Source organism: Diplotaxodon limnothrissa, linkage group LG15, assembly GCF_057381915.1.
Source record: "Diplotaxodon limnothrissa isolate DT_005_m linkage group LG15, D_limnothrissa_male_GT1.1, whole genome shotgun sequence".
Taxonomy (NCBI): domain Eukaryota; kingdom Metazoa; phylum Chordata; class Actinopteri; order Cichliformes; family Cichlidae; genus Diplotaxodon; species Diplotaxodon limnothrissa.
Window position 1 is genome coordinate 10789472 of NC_140610.1, and position 15055 is coordinate 10804526.

General features: G+C 43.6%; 1 protein-coding gene across 8 annotated transcripts in view; it reads left to right on the forward strand.

The window, feature by feature from the left end:
- The first annotated feature begins 3812 nt into the window (after positions 1–3812).
- Positions 3813–15055, forward strand: part of LOC146617113 (prospero homeobox protein 1-like) — a 34232-nt gene continuing 22989 nt past the window's right edge. Inside the window, exons 1-4 of one of the 8 annotated variants that reach the window (XM_085372223.1) lie at positions 3813–3938; positions 4377–4452; positions 8723–8792; positions 12245–14299. In XM_085372223.1, coding sequence (XP_085228349.1) covers positions 12311–14299 — 1989 coding nt within the window. In that variant the 5' untranslated portion in view covers positions 3813–3938; positions 4377–4452; positions 8723–8792; positions 12245–12310. The other 7 variants (XM_085372222.1, XM_085372225.1, XM_085372224.1 and 4 more) reach the window with 7 other exon arrangements.

Consider the following 15055-nt stretch of genomic DNA (forward strand, 5'->3'; position numbering starts at 1 on the left):
TACGCCAGAGTCTTGTTGATGGCCACCAAAAGCAACTGGTTGTATGGAAATTGCTATGAGATATTTTACCAAATATTAGTGTGTAAACTTCAAACTGTGGGTTTCTTACTTCTGTTTAACACGGTACAAGCATTTGCGAGCATTTCTTTCTTCCGTTCAGAGGTTTAGAAACTTTTTGTCATATATTTTTATTCATTATGTAACCATGCAAGATGCAGAATTTGGTTTGGCATTACCATGCTGACATAACCAAGAACCCCTCTGCCAGCAGTGTCTCCCCGCAGAAAATGTTTCTGGGTTTGAATCCACCAACCAGCTGGGATATTTGTGTGTGAAGCTTTTATGTTCCCCCTATGCATGCATGGGTTCTTTCCATGTACTCCAGCTTCCTCCACAGTTCAAAGACATGCATGAGTTATCATGTATTCTAAATTGATTATACCCTCTGACTGTGATACCTTCAGGCTACTGTAATCCTAAATTGGATAAGCATTAAAGGGATGGTTGGTTGGTTGGTTGGTTGGTTGGTTGGTTGGTTGGATGGATGGATGGATGGATGGATGGATGGATGGATGGATGGATGGATGGATGGATGGATGGATGGATGGATGGATTGGAAGTATTGTCTAGACAGTAACATATATTTCTCCAAATCCTGTATACATATGCATTATTTACCATTTACATGGCCTCTATACATGTTCTAGCTTCCCCAATTGTCATTTATATTAATTGTAAAGTAATTAATAAGGCCTCCACAGAGGGAGTCAGCATTTCAAACCTCCTCCCCAACATTCCCTCAAAAATACCCCTTTGATACCCAGTCATGTTGTTGAGCTGTTACTGGGTTAAAAAGTAGTTGTGTGACGTTTGCCCATGTGTGAATTTAACACTATACAAGATTTCCAGTCGTTTCTTATCCATGTAGCAGCTTTTTCTGAAACACTGACAATCAAATTCAAAATGATAACATGTTCACTGAAAGCAACATTTTATTACATTGTCATGTGATGATTTAGTGCTTAAATCATTTGAAAGTTGTTGCACTTTAATTTATTTTCATTTTATTTCATTACACCACGCAACTTAAAAAAAATAAATACAGTGCTACATTTATTTAGTTTCCCCAAACATATTGTAACTGTGCTTCAACAAAGTATTAAAAAAACCCAAAAACATCTCAACCACCTTTCTCTCAGAAAATAGCATTTTAAATTAAAACACACTCTTGCATATCATTGGATTTATTGGCAACTCTGAGATATTTTAGAAATTGAATTTTAGAGGAAGTAATCAGCGCGGTGGTTTCATGCCAAGCAACACACAGCCGAGATTTTCTTTTCCAATGTGGGTTTTGTCTACTGTAAGACCTTCAACTGGAATGCCAAGAACCAACCACTGCGTGGATTGTTTGCTTAGCTTCTCCCGCTGCAGCCATAAAAATCAAGGGAACCATAGTCAGTAGATAACTCAACACTTCATAAGGTCTTTGTTCACTTTTATGTGTCTGTTTGCTATCTGCTCTATTATAAGCCTGTACACTTGGCTCTCCTGACCGGTCTGCAAAATCCTCTCCTTCTTTCCAGAAACATTATACTTCCTCCAGAGAGGGTCATGAAAGGAAGGTGCACCTTCTCAGCCAAATTCGGCACACCCTGAGGTAAATGGAACAGAGGGAGCTGATTGGCCGAGAACACCTGTGCCAAGTAGGCACACGACAGGATGAGGGTGTCAGCATCCCATCCCCCCCCCCCCCCCCCCCCCCCCCCGCCCACCCCCATAAATGCTTGCTTCCTGCTGTTTTGCTGTTCAGTGTTCGCCTTCTCTCTGCTCCCCCCCTCACTAATTCCACTCTTTTAGCAGGAAGTCATTGGAATGAAAAAAGGTCCTAAATTAAGATGAGGAGGGGGTTGTGTATTGTTCCAAGTAAACAGAGCCCTGCCCAAAAGTCCACAGCAACAGCTAAAATTCCTAAAGATAGACAAGTTAGACTGGAAAGGAGGGGGGAACAATGACGGGGATGGAGTGAGGAGGAGGAGGGCAGATGAGGGCATCGGGGCGGGGGGGGTCTCCTCTAGGGTCATGCTCAGAGGGCGTCGGGCAGCACGAGAGGCAGGATGTTATGGTTTATTCAGCCCAGGAGTGGGGGCGATGTGGACAAGGTGCGCCTTGCCCTCAGCACCAGCCTCAATGTGATTTATAGCAGCGCTGGCAGACGCTTCTGTCCACAGGGAAGTCTTTGAAAACGCCGTGTGCGTGTGTACGCGTTTGCATTAACATGAGCCCGTGTATATGCACAGCAGATTCTCGAGTGTGCGTGCCCTCTGTGTGTGTGTGTGTGTGTGTGCATTAACTTAAATGAGCAGTTTGAGGCTGCTGGTTTTTAACCTGTGGTTGGGGCATGTTCATGCATGGCCCAACAGAGGATAGATGGTGCGTAATTACAAGCTACATGCATACATTAACACTCGATCCTATAGGTAATGTAAAACACAGTAACTAATAGAAAAACTATGGGAGACAGTAAAGTAATGTCATGGTGAAATTCACACTAGTGGAACAAGTAGTGACATCCTTTACTTAAGTAAAAGTCACAAAAATGACCCCTACATTGTGCATTATAACTCAATGGTATAACATCTCCTTGCATTTTAATGTGATCTAAGTATAGTAAATTTATGTACTGGGTAATATACATAAGAATGGACCGTCACAGTCCATAAACTAGGTAAATTTAATTTGATGTCAAATCTTAATTTGCAAAGTAACTACAGTGAGCAGACACACAGAGGAGCACAAGAATAACAATATTTCCCTATTTGAGTTGTGTTTATTTTGATAAGCTGGTAACGAGTAACCAGAAATCAGCACTCTCCTCAAAGGTGAGTGTTAGTCTGTGTATGTGTTTATGTGTGTCTCTGTTTCCATGTATGTGTTTACAGGCCAATTATAACTCTTACCCTCCCGCTGACCTCTGCTAAGGCAGACTGAGCTCCTCTGGTGTGAGAGGTCAGTGAGAGGTCACCAGCGAAAGGCCACTCTGCTGGGGAGGTCCTGCTGGGTAAAGCAGGCCAGACATCCACGCTGCAGGTCAGAGGTTACACAGATACATAAAGCAGGCAAGAGGGTGCCAACAGGTAGGAGGAGAAGTGTGAATGTCCAGTACTGTAACAGGAGAGCAGACTGTTTCAAAGAGCTAAACTTATAACCGGAGACTAATATGTGGTGAGAGAGGCACTTTAAAGCTACTTAAGCCTGTCACTATAGACCATATAGACGCCTCTGAAGCACAGGTAAGCTTAAATGATCACTAATTACTCTTAAACGTCTCAGTGAGGTGGAGAAGGCTTTGTGTGTGTGTGTGTGTGTGTGTGTGTGTGTGTGTGTGTGTGTGTGTGTGTGTGTGTGTGTGTGTGTGTGTGTGTGTCAGGGTAGGTGTATGTGTGCCTGTTAACCAACCATATAGTCGTAGAAGCTATTAAAAACTCATTAACCTGCGTTTTATTTGAGGCCCCCTGCCCTTGTCCTTCATAGCACTAATGTATTTTCCGTGACTTTTCCCCCCCCCTCTTCAGATTTAATTTAGCTCCTCTTTGATTTCATGACTCGCCTCTGTTATTGTAGGATATCTTCTCCTTTCCTTGTAATTTTGTTTTATGACATGGAGTGAGTCGAGTACAATACGCCCCCCGGGGAGGACCACTTGCCTCCACGCCAACAAATATAATTACCGCTGATCAGAGGAGTGAAAACAGACCGCCGCTTATCTGCTACAGCTCTTGCCTTTCCTTTTTTTTTCAAACAGCATATTCAGACGGGGGCTCTGTGGCTGTGGAAGTATATATTTTTTTTAAAAATGGGGGGAAAAGAAAAGAACTGCAGGCAGAGGTGGTGCAGATGCAGAGCTTGATGCCACACTACACCGAAAAACATAGAAGGTGATGCTGCTTTATTTGTGGACACGGGGCCACCATGTTTGGGGGAAAAAAACATATGATCAGAGTTCATTGGTAAAGAGTTGTATTTAAATTCGAAAAATGACGAGATTTTTAGTGTAATCATAACTTATATGGGGCGATGGCATCTTAAGCCACACCAAACGTTTACCTGGATGTGTCACTTTAATCCAGTCAAATCAGCTTGGACTAGCACAGACAGGTGACCAGTGGAAATAACTGAAGTCGCTGAAAATGCAGCTACGCATTCAAATCGTCCCATTATTGAACGGGGATCGGTGTGGATTTAACCTCGCCTTGAAAAGCACTCGCATAACTAGCTGTGACCGTGGCTTTGCAGTGGGATAAATCACCGCCAGAAGTAAACAGCTAAAGTCCTTTCATGTTTACCAAGTAAAGTCCTCTGCTCCATGTTGACAGGTGAGAGTTCATAGGAGCAAAGTTGGTCCCCTCCCGATGGAGCTGCGAGCCTGAGTGTGTAATCCCCCAAGAAATGGTGAGTGCGTGCGCGCGCGAGAGAGAGCTTGTGTGTGTGTCAGACAGAGGGAGAGATAAACAGAGAGAGTTGCTAAAGGGGCTCTTTGACTTTGAGCGCATAAGCCCTTATTTCATGGTGCCATTGTTTGTTTTAAGGACGTCAGGCTTAATACAGTTCCAGGCGATTTCCCAGCATGTCTGTTCGCCCAAGCACCTCCAAGGCGCTGTGTGTGTGCCCCTCTGTATGTGTGTGTGTGGGTGTGTGTGCTGATATGTGTGAGTGCGCCCTTCGTTCCTGTTGACTTTAGCCCAGCTCCCGTCATAGCCAATGATTTAAAAAAAAAAAGAAAAAGATTCTTCCAAGAAATAATTTACTCAGACTTAACAGAAATCAGAGCGACACGTTAACGTAAAGCTATAGTCAGATTTTACGCGTCCAAAGCAGATGTACGATGTTCGGAATATGCGGCATCTGTGATTTTAATGAGTTCGACTGCAGCCATATTCCCGTCAGCCTCACTGAGCAGCATTCTTTTAATTGGCTATTATTTTCAGGCAGGCCTGACAAGATCCATGAGATGTTTGAGCGAACAGGTTCATATCTAACTGTTGGAAACTGGGTTAATCTGTAGAAAGGTGTGTTTTATCCCCCAGACCTTATCCCGAATGTCAGAATAAACATATATATATACATGGAAATATTTTTACATGTGCAGTCTTCGTGTGTGTGTGTGTGTGTGTGTGTGTGTGTGTGTGTGTGTGTGTGTCACTGTTTATCATTGCTCCGTGTTTGGTTTGCACATGCATCTCATATTTCCCTGTTAGCTTCTCTTTATGTTGTGTCATACATTTGCTTCTGCAGCTATGGCCAATACCCATTCATGCAAATAAAGCATATTTGAATTTAAGATAGTGTGTGTTTTGTGTGCGTGCGTGTGAACTGCCATAAAACAGGCGATAGAGGATGACCCCAACCCCCGCCACCTCTTGCACGCACGCGCACAAGCACACGCCTCCATAATCGCCACTACTTGTAGCCTAGAAAGAGAGATGTGGGTCACGGAGGGTGGTAGTGGTTGCGGAGTGGGGGGGTAAACACACTGTGCCAGTTATCACAACCCGGTAGCCAAGGAGTAATATCATTAATAAACATGTGTAAATTGCTGTTATTTTACTACAGCGCTGGGGCCTTATGGAGCTTTCTTATATTTCAGATTCCATTTTACCTTGACCACAAAAACAAGTGCACATTTTCCTCCTGCATCCTCATCTCCGCCGTGAAAGCTGAATACATTAAGTCCTGGACATGAGGCCCAACAAGGACTTCAGACTCCTACTCACTTATTACACTCGAATCCCGAAATCCTCCTCTCCTCTCCTCTGTCCTGTCTCCTAAACCTTTTTATTCAGGGACCCGGAGACCTCTCCGGAACAAAACAGCTTTTAGCGCTACCATCTCGCCCTGCTTATGATTTCGCAAATCTCTCTCTCTCTCTCTCTCTCTCCCCCCTCTCTCTCTCTCTCTCTCTGTGTCGCTCTCTCATTTCTCCAAAAACTGTCTCTCTGAAAAGAAATGAGCTGTTGTAGGAGCTCATCAAGTCATTATCTGATTAAGGTCATTTTATAACTGCTGCTCAAGAGATTTCTTCTTCTGCCAAATAATATTCATTCTTTCATTAATTCAGGAAACTTAAATTCATGAAATCTCCACCGGCTTAGGTCTGTTCACATTCAATTCACCAGGCTACATAATAATAATAATAATAATAGATAATAATAATAATAATAATAATAATAATAATAATAACAGTGATAATAATAATAATAATAATAATGGCGACATTGATCAAAATTCATACTAAGGAAAAATCCACTGGCTCCTCTCCACTTCGACATACCATGCGCCGAGTGCGTGCACTTATTACCACTCAGCACGAGATAAAAATGTGGCTTTATAACACCTCTGGGAGAAATATTGTTTTTGTAGCCTCCCTCCTTCTGCATTTGGGCACAGCTCTAATAAATATGTCAGTAAATTCGGCCATCAGTGCGCAATGTCAGAGCGTATTATCAGTCTTGGGCATCGAGGTGTGTCGCACTCGATCCAAAAGAGGTGGTGGTGGTGGGGAGGAGAGAGGGAGTTTGAAACAAATCCACGGGTTGATCCACCTGGAATGGGCCGCGATAAGAGCAGCCAGTGTTAAACCACACGTTTCCTCTACACCTCATCCGAGTCTTCCTTTTCCAAACACGCTTTCTTTAATGTCCCGGCCTGTTTTTCCAGCCTGTGTGCGCACCGACGGCACCCAGGGGAGCCGAGGCCAAATCAGCCACAGGCCAGTTAGGGAGCAGGAGGGGGGCCGGGACACCTGCTTTGGAAAAGCCACTCCAGACACCAAACTTTGCTGACTTCGTTGCAATTCGTTCGTCCTAAAAAACACTTGCTTGCGACATGGAAAAGAGACTCGCCTTTTCCTTTTTGGCGCCTGACAGAGGGGCATATGGAAAATAAGATTTCTCGTTAAGTACTTTAGGATCCTGTTTGTTCAGTAGGATAAAGAAAAAAGAAAAAAGAAAGAAGAAAGAAGGAAAAAGAAAAAGAAAAAAGAAAAACGTGCAACAAAATGGATCCGAAGCGAGAAGCATGGAATAAAAATAGCTGATTTCATGAGCAATTGTGCAAGAACTTTTTAAACCGTTTTAAAAACATTTGTTAAATATAATTTGAGAAAGAAAAAAAATGAAAAATCAAGTTTTTACGTTACTATAATAATAATAATTTTAATTATAATAATAATTTTCTTCTGAAAACTATTATTTGCCAACCTGGAACGTAAGATCAGCAGTATAGATGAATGTGCCATGTACCCTCAAAAACAATCGAATAAAATAATTCTCTCCATCCTAAACATTAAATCCAGCCCCAGTAAAATGTTCGTAATATTAAGAAAAAATTGTGAATATCACCTGTTGTAAATGTCGAAGGTTAAAACATTTGTTTAGCCGCGCGCAAAAGCGGCTGTGTTATGATGAAGCATCCAGTTTGTAAGAAAGCAGGAGGACTGAGAGCGAGCAGCCGTCATCATTTCATAAATCAGAAGCCTCGTGGAAAGGATCAGGTGTCACTGTGCGCAAGGTTGTGTTACAGGTGGGTGGAAAAACTAATAATATGTTGAAAATCATTTGGTTTGCAAACATACAGGTAAATTCTTTTTCTTTATTCTTCTTCGTTTTACCACCAGGTTAGAATTCATCTTTAGGGGGGATATTTTAGTGACAGCAAGCTGACAGAAGCTTCGTGACGATATTCGGCTCTTAATTGAGCTTTTTACAAAAGTGATGTTTAGTTTTCTTCAGACAGTGGCTTCTCTGGATAATCTGAATTCAAAAGCAGAGCTGTAAGCGTGATGTGCTGCTTTGCTTTACTCGTCCATTAATCAGACTTGGGTGCAACCAATGAGAAACCCGCGTGCGTAAAATATCTCTACATGCCATTTTTATCCCCCAATACTCAAGTGACCCCCAACTTGTTTGTCCCCCACGAGAATGCACGGTCTAAACGTGTGGCAGTGTTTTTGCCGGAAAAATAAAAATAAAACAAAAAAGTATATGCGGTATATACCCATGACTGATCTAAAAAAAAATACGCCGTGCATAGTTTCCTCTGACATACAAGGATCAAATTACACAGTTAATATTATTATATTCCAATCATTAAAGATGGCTGGGTTTGAAAGAATGCCTAATCGAGTATGATCGAAACTTGAAATAACAGAAGGGTTAAAAAAAACTGGATTCCAAAAGAGACCTTTAATTTGAAATTTATTGCAAACAAATAAAACGAAGGCTGAAAGATGTCTGGAGACATTTGCGTAAAAACGGTACAACGTTTACTGTTAACAATAACTTTAATATGATTTTTAATCCGTTTCGAAATGAATCAATTTATTTGATTCATATTCCCAACAATTATTATTTCAAAAACATTCAAAATTCTTGGCTGAAGCTACTGACACTTTATTCCACATTTCCTGGGACTACGCAGCACTTAAACCGTTTATTACAGAAACTTTCTCTCTTTTTTTTTAAAGAATAACCATGAAAATAAATAACATAGCCATGTGTATGTGTGTGTCTGTGTGTTGTGATTTTCCCCGCTGCTTAAGAAGTGTCATGTCAAAGTGTGTAACGATTCTTACTCGCGTCGTCGGTGATTTGTGAAGAAACATTAGTAAGACTGCTATTTCCTTTTTTCTCTCTCTCTCCTCCTCTCTCTCTCTCTTTGGTAGCATGCTCAAGTCCCATTCTCTGGTCAAGTTCAGCGAGTTGTTCTCCGGACCCGACGGACGCTTCTTATTGGTAGGTTGCGACCGTTACATCACGCCGCTCATGACGCGCACGTCTTCCTGTTTCCTTCAGCCGTGTCTTAAAGTGGATCTTAGTGGCGGAGGAGCGCTCCAGCATCCAGTCCTCTGCATCCAGTGCGCCTCGGAGACACACATACACGCGGTCTCGCGCTCTCTCTCCCTCTCTCTCTCTAGCATACTCTCTATGTCTCTCACTCTTTCAGACAGCACAGGATAGAGGGAGAGACCGACGCGCAAGAGCTCTTTTCATCTTCTATATTTTTCCCCTATTTTGTTCTTTTCGCTCGCGTCGCCGACTTTATTCCAGCTCTTCATTCTCTGAGACACTGTTATATTCCAGCATACAACAATCCTCGGTGCCCTGCGCGTATTCTCATTTTTCCCCCCCGCAGGAGTTCAGGTTGTCCCCCTCTTCATCAAAAGGGTAAGTAACCTTGTCCTCGGATACCTCCCTCTCTTGTTCTCGTTCTGCCTCGCCTGCGCACGGTGGGCGGAAAAAATAAACAAATCAAACATCGTTAACGGGGACATTTATTATGGTAATCAACTGCTAATCATTTCGATACGACATTATTTGCTCTGTTTCGTACCCTCATCTTGATCTGTGGTGAGAGTTGCGCGAGCAGCCCGTGTTTGTCTCGAGGATGATTTGCGAGCGGTAGCCCAGCCTTCCTCATCAAAGCACAGAGATCAAGTTGATTTCCCAACTTTAAAAAAGTAAGTTTGGGAAGCGAGTTTTTGTGCGAAAGGAATCGTGATTTCTAACAAGGGCTGTTTTTGGTTGGTTTTTTGGTTTTGTTTTGGGTTTTGTTTTTTGTTTTTTTAGGCTTCATGTGTTTGGCTCTCCTCCGCGCTTATTGTAAACTGTGAATTTGCTATGACCTCATATTGTCTTTGTCCCATTGGCTAAGTCTTATTTCGACTCATTACGGGTTTTTTTTTTTAATTGATAAGTCAAACAAAGAGTCTTGCACAGTAAACTACCGAGGTACTCAGCCCTCCCGGTTGGTAAATGGGGTTTCTATCTTGTGCGGTAGCTCTCTAGGACAGATGTGATAAAGCGCAGTGTTTCGATTGTGTGCGCAACTCTTTTGATATCCAAGTCTGTTCGCTGGCAACTAAACAGATATCCAAACCAACAGATTTCAGTCTCACTTGAAGAAATGTTGCCGGACTTTTAGTTCAAACCTTAAAGAATTATTTTTAATTGAGTTTAAAACTTGAACTTTGCTCCTTTAAAAAAAACTTTTTGCATTTTCCTTTTTTTCCGTGAGAGGTTTAAATGGTCCTTTTATGCGTGTATTGTTTATGAGTTTTTAATTAAGGTGTATCCTTTAAGTTTGAGTGAATTTCTGTATGTGAGTATGACAGATGCTTAAAATTGTTGCAAGTTTTTTTTTCTTTAAGAGAGAGAACGGGAGAGTGTGAGAGTGCGCATGGGCAATAGGGGACAGGTGCGTGTTCGGCAAAGACAGGTGCTGGTGACTATTTCAAGCAAGTTTCCCGAGACAGTGAAGTGCGTTTTTTCTTCTTTCATTCTTTCTTTTTTTTTTTTTACTCGTGTGGATGTATCAGGTCTTGTCTGTATGCCTGGATATGGCTATCACGACCTGAGCCAAAGGCATTTATCAAATGTTTTATTTTAGAATACTGGTGTCACAGTTTAACCCAGTGTGCATCCAGTAAGTCTGTACTTTCACAGTTTTATCTGCTACAAAATGTAATTTTTCCTCCCTGAATTACATCAAATACCATGTGCAACATGTGCACCACACTGCACAGTTTGCAACAAAGCCAACAGCGATGTTGTGTGTGTGTGTGTGTGTGTGTGTGTGTGTGTGTGTGTGTGTGTGTGTGTGTGTGTGTGTGTGTGTGCATGCAGTGTGAAAGTGTGGGCCTTAGTGGCAAGACAGAAGTCTTTTAAAAAGTCTTTTCACATGCACTGACAATGTAAAGATGATACATTTCTTTTAGTTGTAGCTGAGGAAAAAGTATTCCTGAATCAAAAGAGAGAAATTTCTCCTGCTGTTTGCTTTCACTTGCACTTCAAAGAGAGCCTTCGAAATGAATGCCTTTGAATGTTAAATTATAAACATAGATCTGAATCCGCCATGTGACATGACTGCAGCTGCATTTCCATGTGAGCCAAATCAATATTTTTTATGTTTGCACACTATAAAAAATTAAGTTACCTTAAATTCATTAGATTTTATCATTTTCTGACTGAGCCATTGCGAGTCCTGACAAAAACTGTCTTGTTTAAAAATAAAAATTAAAATGTCCACCTACACTTTTATCCTAAGAAAACACTGAAACAATTCACAAATTACTCACCTCAAAATATGTAATTTTTTTTTACAGAAATATTAAATTGTTTCTGACAATAACATTTGAGATAGGCTGCATCTGATATGGCTCTGACTGAGGCACTGCCACCGCTGCTTACATAGCATTATTGATGCAGCCCTGTACTGACAAAACGTTTTGCTTTCAGAAGGGCATTAGGGTTTTTTGTAAGAGCGCTTTAAGTTGCTCCTTGCCAGAGTTGACCCGCGTGACCTATTCATTTGAGCAGAATTAACTGCCCTTGCCAGATGAAAAGACAAACAAAAAACACAGAAGTGAGCTCATGCTGGCACCATAATCAATAGGCCTATTTTGTGTTTCTTTTTTGTGTCACTTTTCCCATTGAGTACGATATGATGGCCATATTGATTAATGTGAATGCAGGACTTTTACAATTGCGCAAAGACTAAACGTGGTTTTAAATATTTTGAAATTTCTTGTTGAATTGACCGACAGCGTTTTAGGCTTCAGTAAAGTGTGTGCAGTGATATGTAGAATGTGTACGGCATCCTCCTGCATGTTTTTTTGTTTTTTGATGATCTTAACCCTGTTTCTTTTTATTTGATTTTGTGAGCTCCTACGTTGGCTCTCACTGCACAATCATGGAAATGAGGACAAGTACTTAAGTAATTATCATAATTTTATGCAGCTTTGTGTTCCGTGGGAATTGGTTCAGTGTCGCGCAGCATGTAACATGGGACAGGATAAAATGTAGGACTTTGCCCTGGAATGTCGAGCCAAGGCCTAATTCTGACCCCGTCTCCCTTTAGCCCTGTGTCCTTACTACCTAAATGTAATCATGAATGTTTAACGTTCATCACTTGCAGAAACTAAGACGAGGTACTCCCTGCTGCTTTGAGAAAAATATCTTTAGGTTAGACCCATCGAATCGGCTACTCCAATTCTCTAGAGGTTAACGGATTCTGACTTTTTCAGTATATGAAAAAATGTTTAAGCTTTTTTCTTTCTTTCTTTTTTTTTTTTTTTTTGGTACAGCTTTGGTTCTTGCTTAAGGACAGGCCGAAGTGAGGGAGTTAGATTCTGAAAATATTTTTCACTTTGGTGAGTCATGCAGCTGTGATTTTTTTCCCCCTCCAGGTACTCAGAGGCTTTGATCCTAGAGGACTGGGTGTGTGGGATATGGCCCAATAGCAGCAGCCCGTGATGCCGGACCATGACAGCGACTCCCTCCTGAACAGACAGACCAAGCGAAGACGTGTGGACATTGGTGTTAAGCGGACCGTGGGCAGCACATCCTCCTCCACAGCAGCAGTCACCACAGCCACCACTGATAACATTGCCCGCGCCAAAGCAGCCATTTTTAGTGCCATGAACTCTTTGAGCTCTCATTCTCACCACGGATCAGACACCGACTCCATGGAGTGCTCCGTTGTGCAGCCACATGGTGGGCCTGGCGTTGTGTCAGCTAGTGACAGTGAGTCCAAGTCCAATGTACTCCGAAAGCTACTGAAGAGGGCCAACTCATACGAGGACACCATGATGCCCTTCCCTGGCACCACCATTATCTCTCAGCTTCTCAAGAATAACATCGCCAAAAATGGAGGAGGGCCCGAGAGGGGAGAAAGAGGGGACCGGGGTGATAGAGGGGACTCTGGCTTCCCTGGATCAGGGCTCTCTAATGCAAGTTCTGATGCTCCCCAAGAGGATGCCTGCAGTAACTCCTCCCAGGACAGCACCCCACAAGAGTGTTTGTCACCATTTGGCCGTCCTCCTGGCCTGGCCACCTTTGACATAGAACGTCTCAATGATGAACACCTGCGTGCCAAGAGAGCTCGCGTAGAGAACATTATCCGTGGCATGAGCCATTCCCCCAGCGTGGTAGTACCTGCTGCTACCCGTCATGAGTGTGACCATGATATGGATGGAGAACGGGACATGGAGCTGGACTGCCCACCTCCTCAGTCTCAACAGCAGGCCCCCAGCAGCCCACGGGGAGGCGAGGTGTGCAGCAGTAGCCGAGAGAACAAGCGTAAACAGCGTTTGCCACAGCAGCAACAGCAGAGCTTCACCCAGCTGGTATGCCAGAGAAAGGAACAGAAGCAGGAAGAGCGACGGCAGCTCAAACTGCAGCTGGAGGACATGCAGAAGCAACTACGGCAGCTGCAGGAGAAGTTCTTTCAGATATACGACTCAACTGATGACTCAGAACACAACGACCTCCACAATGACATAGGAAACATGTCAGAGGACAGCCCAGGCAGGTCTGATAACGGAGGTGACGATCGGGGTGGAGATGACTTGCGCTCAGACAATGAGATGTCTGACCTGGATCCGGGCCATTTCATAGACAGGGCGAGGGCATTGCTTCAGGAGCAAGCCCTGCTGGCTGACGGAGAGAAGCCAAGAAGAGAAGGGCTTAGCAGGAACAAAGGACACGGAGGTCCGGGTTCCTCGATGCATGCTGAAGGCAAACAGCTGGCAGAAACGCTGAAGCAGGAACTCAATTCTGCCATGACCCAGGTGGTGGACACAGTGGTTAAGGTGTTTGCAAAGCCTCCACGCCCTACACCTCAGCAAGCCTTTCCTACACTTTCCATACCTCCTGAAAGATTTCCTACTGCTGTCAATGGAGACAACCCCAACTTTCACACCGCCAACCAGAGGCTGCAGTGCTTTGGCGATGTCATCATTCCCAATCCGCTCGACTCCTTTACCAGCATGCCCGGGATCCCCGGCGCAACCAATGACCAAACTGAGGCACTGCCCTTAGTAGTGAGGAAAACACCCAGTGAGCACCACCACCAGGCCTCAGCTGTGGGTGCCCACGGTGGAAACCACCACCCCGCCCTTCACCCCTCCTCACTCTCTGCCTCCATGGGCTTCAGCCCCCCATCATTTAGACACCCCTTTCCACTGCCTCTCATGGGCTACCCTTTCCAGAGTCCTCTTGGCGCACCCCCAGGTAGTTATACAGGCAAGGACCGTAATTCACCAGACTCCATGGACCTGTCCAGGGAAAGCACCAGCTTGAGGACCAAGATGTCGTCAGGTCATCACCTGGGGCACCACCATCGCTCTTGTTCTCCAGCACACCCCGGCAGCACAGCCGAGGGGCTCTCCCTGTCCCTCATCAAGTCTGAGTGCAGTGATCTCCAGGACATGGCTGACATCTCACCCTACTCAGGCAGCAATGTATCCTTTAACAAATCAGGGTGGTGTGCGTGTGAGTGTGCGCGTGTTATCGGTCTCAGCTGCGTTTGACGCTTGAAAGGCCAAATAAATAAATGTTTTAACATTGTGTGGTCCCAACTTACAGATGCATCAGACTATCTCATGCCTCTGTAAGCCAGGGGGGGGAAAAAAATCAGATTTCTGGTGGTAATTCCCCATAGATACAGGTTCGAAACACTGCATCTGAGCCACAAAGAGTTAAAAATCAAATCTTTTTGAGTATGTTTGAAACTAGCCTAAGAAACTGAGAAATTTTTGATGAATCACTTTTCCTCCCACTGCTGTTCTCCTCTCCATTGTACTGCATTGTTGTATTTATTTTTACACTCATACCTCTTCCTTCTCACAGCACCCTACAGCTTTTTCTTCCATCTTCAAACCTAAGTGCTTTAAAAGCCTTCTTGTCACATATCGCTTACTCGCAAAAGATTAGGCCCCCCACGACATTAACCACCCCAATTCTCTTTATAAAAATGGCCTGGAAGAGCAAGGAGGGGAATAGCTTCCTGGAACTTGGCACACAATAGTGTTATATAGCCTGCCTTATAGTTTAACCCCTGTGTGCCCCAATCATGCCCTGTGGATAAAGAGGCTATCCCCTATGGGAGGCTCAAATTGAATCCCCTGGGGACACGGGACTAATAGCTTAAACATTCAGTGCCTTCTCCGTTTCCTGTGTACCTCCTTAGTCCCTAAGTATTCAACACCCCTTAACCC